This window comes from Aegilops tauschii, chromosome 7 (genome assembly GCF_002575655.3).
Source record: "Aegilops tauschii subsp. strangulata cultivar AL8/78 chromosome 7, Aet v6.0, whole genome shotgun sequence".
Lineage (NCBI taxonomy): Eukaryota > Viridiplantae > Streptophyta > Magnoliopsida > Poales > Poaceae > Aegilops > Aegilops tauschii.
The window spans coordinates 473,699,491-473,703,617 of NC_053041.3; the positions used below are offsets into that span (position 1 = coordinate 473,699,491).

A 4,127-nucleotide genomic window follows, 5' to 3' on the forward strand; every position below is an offset into this window, starting at 1 on the left:
AGTTTGTAATTAGTGTGGCTATCATGGAATGGAGGGATAGATGATTTCTGTAGCTGCATATTAGTTACAAAACATGAGTTTGTTGAGATACAAAGTTCTAGCATTTGGTTAAAATCTGATATAAATTTTGAAATAGGTCTCAAAACTTTCTAATCAGATACGAGTAGCGTCTAGCATACTGTTCTGTTTTGCTAGATGATGGTGCTCACAAATATTAGGCTATTACATTAGCCTAAGGATAAACAATATTCATGAAGCGCTTCTATCACTACAAGAGATCGGGCCTACTATGACGAGCTAAAAAATGTCATCGAATAGCTAATAACGTCACAAATTACCCCCTGGTGACATTTTATGGGCGTCACAAGCATCGTCACGGAATCCCCGTCACAGATTACTCCTAGTGACGGCGCGTGCGCAAAAACGTCATCGAAATTGAGACCTTCGGTGACGTTGTATTGAATGTCATCGGCTTGCTATTTCCATGACGATCAATTAATGTCACGTGTTAGGAGAAAATATGCCATATTGTACCATATTCAGTGACGAGGCAACGTCACTAACTTTATGCCACATCAACACCCGAGCGGCTATCCCACTAGTGCCACTACTTTTATTATGGATGAAGACGGCGTCATCAAAATATGTTTACTTTCTTTCGAATCTAAATTACAATGAAAATAAGTATTTAATTGACATCAAGTTATATAAAAAAGTTAAAGAGAAATCACATCATAAATTGATATGAAAGTCAAATCATATTATATATGAAATCGTCTCAGCCAAATCATTCTGTAAACAAAAGTGACAGTAAAAAACTGACTCAAGTTTGACACAGACAATAGACAAGATGAAAACTAATATTAACTAAAGACCACATATGTTCTCTTTATAATTCCAATGTAAGGATGGCATTCATGAACCATCTGGTTTGGACTGGGATTGCTGAGTTGCTTGCTGAGTTGCTTGTGCCCTCAAGAGAAAATCTAGCAGATTATCCGTCTCCTTTTGCTTCTTTACACAAGCTTCATTCTTCTCTTGCTCGCTCTTCTTTAGAGCTTCCAATTCTTCCTGATGTTTCTTTTGTATCTCTTAAAATACTCTCTCTTGTGCTTCAAGTCTTGCGGCTAACTCCTCCCGATGCCTATAAATGACAAAACACAACAACATTGCATCGCAATGAGATGAAAACAGACAAGATAACAAGGTAGAAGGGTACCAATTTGAAATAGAGAAGTACATTATTGAATGTCAAGGCAAGCATGCCCATGGGCCAATGAAATAGTAAGCCCAAGAATAACTTATAATGTTTTAAAATATGCAAAACCAACAGCTTGATTACAGGAAGCATCACCAAAAGGATATCAAGTCAATAACCCAGGTTAAAAGAAGCACTCCTTAATTGAACTTTCGTTCACTGTAATGAGTGCAATGTGCACACAGAAGCAAGCAAAAAGAAATAACAAGAACAAAAAGGGAAATAAGATAATTACCTGTCATTTGCATCTCTTGCCTCTCTATCCTTCTGTTCAATTCTTTCTTCTAAAACTCGGATCTGGGAGAGCTCCCAGACCTCCCAGATCTTGATGCATACCCCATGCTGGAAAGAAAGGTGCTATGGGCTCTTTCTTCCTTTAGAACTTCAGCCACAATCGCTGTATCAGATACTAGCTACTCACCTTCTGATTGTGTTTCCCTTTTCTTTTCCATCGCATTCTACAGTATAAAGAAAAACATTAATTCTAAGGCAAAGTTCACATGCTAGATTACACTTGATCAATATGAGAATTTATTTCAAGTCAGAAGCAATAGAGGAAGAAATCTTACATGAGCTAGAAGTGTCGGCTCGCTCATGCTACCAGTCTTGCTGTTTGTATGGGTGTCTTTGAAAAACTCAATGGGACTTGTGTCCTGATTATTGTACTTGTCTTTTTCCTACAAGATATATGAAATTGTAACATTACTACTACATATATATTGGCCAGATGCAATAGAGATAGGAGTACAAGTAAGATATTTGGAATTCTTACAAGTTTGCTGAAAAAGGCAACATAAGACATAGATCCAGTCTTTTGGTGATGCTTGACAGCTTCTCGGTTTTCCTTATTCATTTGACATATTTCCTATATAAAGAAAATGAATATAAGTATTTACATATGGTACAGTAGATGTGAGTGCAAAAACTATTGTTGGTCGCATATCTTGTTACAAACCTTGTTTCTTTCATCAGACCATTTATTGACATGGCTGGTCCAATTCTCATGAGTGATGTTCGCTGGCTTATTTGATAATGCTTCCTGAGCAGTATAACCATTGAAGTATTTCTTCTTTAGCCTGTAGCGTTGTTGTCGAACACCCTTCTGGATTACTTTTGTGCATACATCATTCCCAACCTTGTCATCCTTTTCCATCTCAAAGTTAAGCTGAAATACCAATCATATATAGGATATGTCACTAAATTGACTATGCAACATGTGAACACGTGTATGAAATTGAAGGAAACTATCCCACCGCGATATCTTTAATAGCATGGGGAATAACATGTTTGAGTGGGCTTTTGTCATAGTCATTCCAGTGCGTAGCAACATGCATTCGGCTCCTGATGTGGATGCCACACTCAGAAGAAAGCTTTGCAGCTTGGACTGGGTCTGTAGGTCACGGTTGGTCTACGTCCACGACCTCTCCTTGACGGTCGTGGATCAGCTGGACCAGTGGAGCATGCTAATGCATCTACATTACAAGCTGGCAGATAAATTAGAAGGTTACAGTTTCAAGTGGAAAATAGAAGGGGTGAAGCGATGATGTCGCATATACCTTGGCCTTGTAATGTAATCATGTTATCTGATTGTTCGGATGTGCCTATCATTTCTGGAGAACCTTGTACCAGCCTACATTATCAATAGTAGATGACTGAAATCTAGTTAAACTTGTCTCTTGAAACTTGGCTTTCATTGCTAGTAGACAAAAAAATGCTAGTTTGTGTAAAACAGTTTTAAACAAGCAGTTCTGCTAACTTGGAATTGATGCTTGTCTAATTTATGATGGCAAAGACATTACTGTACGATGCTTTGGAGGGTTGCAGAACAGATCGAAATAAATAACATACTTGGAAATATGGAGCATCCAGAATTCAGTTAAACAAGAACAAGTGCAGACTCGGCCTTTATTCAGTTTCGCACAAGTGCAGACTCAGTCTTTATTCAGTTTTGAACAAGAACAAGTGCAGACTTAGTCTTTATCCAGAATTCAAAATAAAGAACATACAACGTGAACTCCATATGGTAATATATTGTATCAAGAACAAGTGCACACATTCAGTTCTAACGATCCTAGGTAAGGACTATTTATGGGGTAGCAGAACCACAAACAGAGAAGCCACATGATCCTTGAACTACAGGAAATCTCACGACAACTGAATAAAGACCGAGTAAATCTTACAGTGCTACTGGATTTGCCACATGGTCGTTGTATTCAGAGATGTAAATAAATCTCACGACCGCGTGTGCTTTTCTCCCCCAAATCCCTTCAATGGTGATCCCTTCTGTCTAGAGCTTGCGGGATGAGGAGGGCGGGATGAGAAAATTATCGTCAGCCGGCGCCGGTCGCTGCAATCGGTGGGGAAAGAGAGCCGGGTGGGGCGGCCTCCTCCAATCCGCTGTCGCTGGTTGATGCAGAGCTCGGCCGGTCGGGTGGCCTCCTCCAATCCGTCATCGCTGGTCGCTGCAATCAGTGGGGATAGAGCGGAGTGCTCGCGCGGGGATGGTCGTGTGGTGGATCCGAGCTCGGCCAGCGGGCGGCCACCCCCATACTGCCGGCCCTGATCGCCGCAGTCGTGGGATAGGAGAGTCGATTGAATCTGACGAAAAAAATGCCGGGGTGGGCGGTGGCTTGTAGCGGTGCCTCCTCGCGGGCGAAATAGAAGGATAAATTTTGCCTGGGTCTTTGACGGGTGGGGACACAAAGTGGATGCGGCAAAAAAAATAGAGAAGTGGAGGGAAAAGAGTACGTGGGTGGAGGGGAAATAGTTTTTTTTGCGAGGAGATGGTTTATTTTCAGAAATTAATTTCCACTTAGTATTATGTAATTCATTTAATTCAAAATAAGTAGCAAATTATTATTTAAAAAAA

At 40.3% G+C, this 4,127-nt stretch overlaps 1 protein-coding gene across 3 annotated transcripts; it reads right to left on the reverse strand.

The window, feature by feature from the left end:
- Nucleotides 1-739: 739 nt before the first annotated feature.
- On the reverse strand, nt 740-3,881 carry LOC120967899 (uncharacterized). 3 transcript variants are annotated; one of them, XM_040394176.3, is made up of 8 exons: nt 3,439-3,881; nt 2,815-2,888; nt 2,512-2,730; nt 2,214-2,423; nt 2,031-2,123; nt 1,828-1,935; nt 1,494-1,716; nt 740-1,144 (listed from the first exon to the last, which is right to left on the reverse strand). In XM_040394176.3, the coding sequence occupies exons 3-7, from the start codon at nt 2,590-2,592 to the stop codon at nt 1,672-1,674; spliced, it is 537 nt and encodes a 178-aa protein (XP_040250110.1). In that variant the 5' UTR covers nt 2,593-2,730; nt 2,815-2,888; nt 3,439-3,881; the 3' UTR covers nt 740-1,144; nt 1,494-1,671. The 3 variants fall into 3 exon arrangements, with proteins under 3 accessions (XP_040250110.1, XP_040250109.1, XP_045086631.1); XM_040394175.3 differs by having other exon boundaries at nt 2,815-3,881; XM_045230696.2 differs by having other exon boundaries at nt 2,512-2,742; nt 2,815-3,881.
- Between the last annotated feature and the right edge of the window lie 246 nt (nt 3,882-4,127).

What these genes read in the sequence shown, in the direction of transcription:
- LOC120967899 (XM_040394176.3), bottom strand. Translation starts at nt 2,592, where the DNA reads ATGCATGTTGCTACGCACTGGAATGACTATGACAAAAGCCCACTCAAA. An exon ending in TTGCCTTTTTCAGCAAACTT is followed by an intron (nt 1,936 to 2,030) that starts GTAAGAATTCCA and finishes TATATCTTGTAG; the next exon opens with GAAAAAGACAAGTACAATAA. An exon ending in AGCCGACACTTCTAGCTCAT is followed by an intron (nt 1,717 to 1,827) that starts GTAAGATTTCTT and finishes TTTATACTGTAG; the next exon opens with AATGCGATGGAAAAGAAAAG.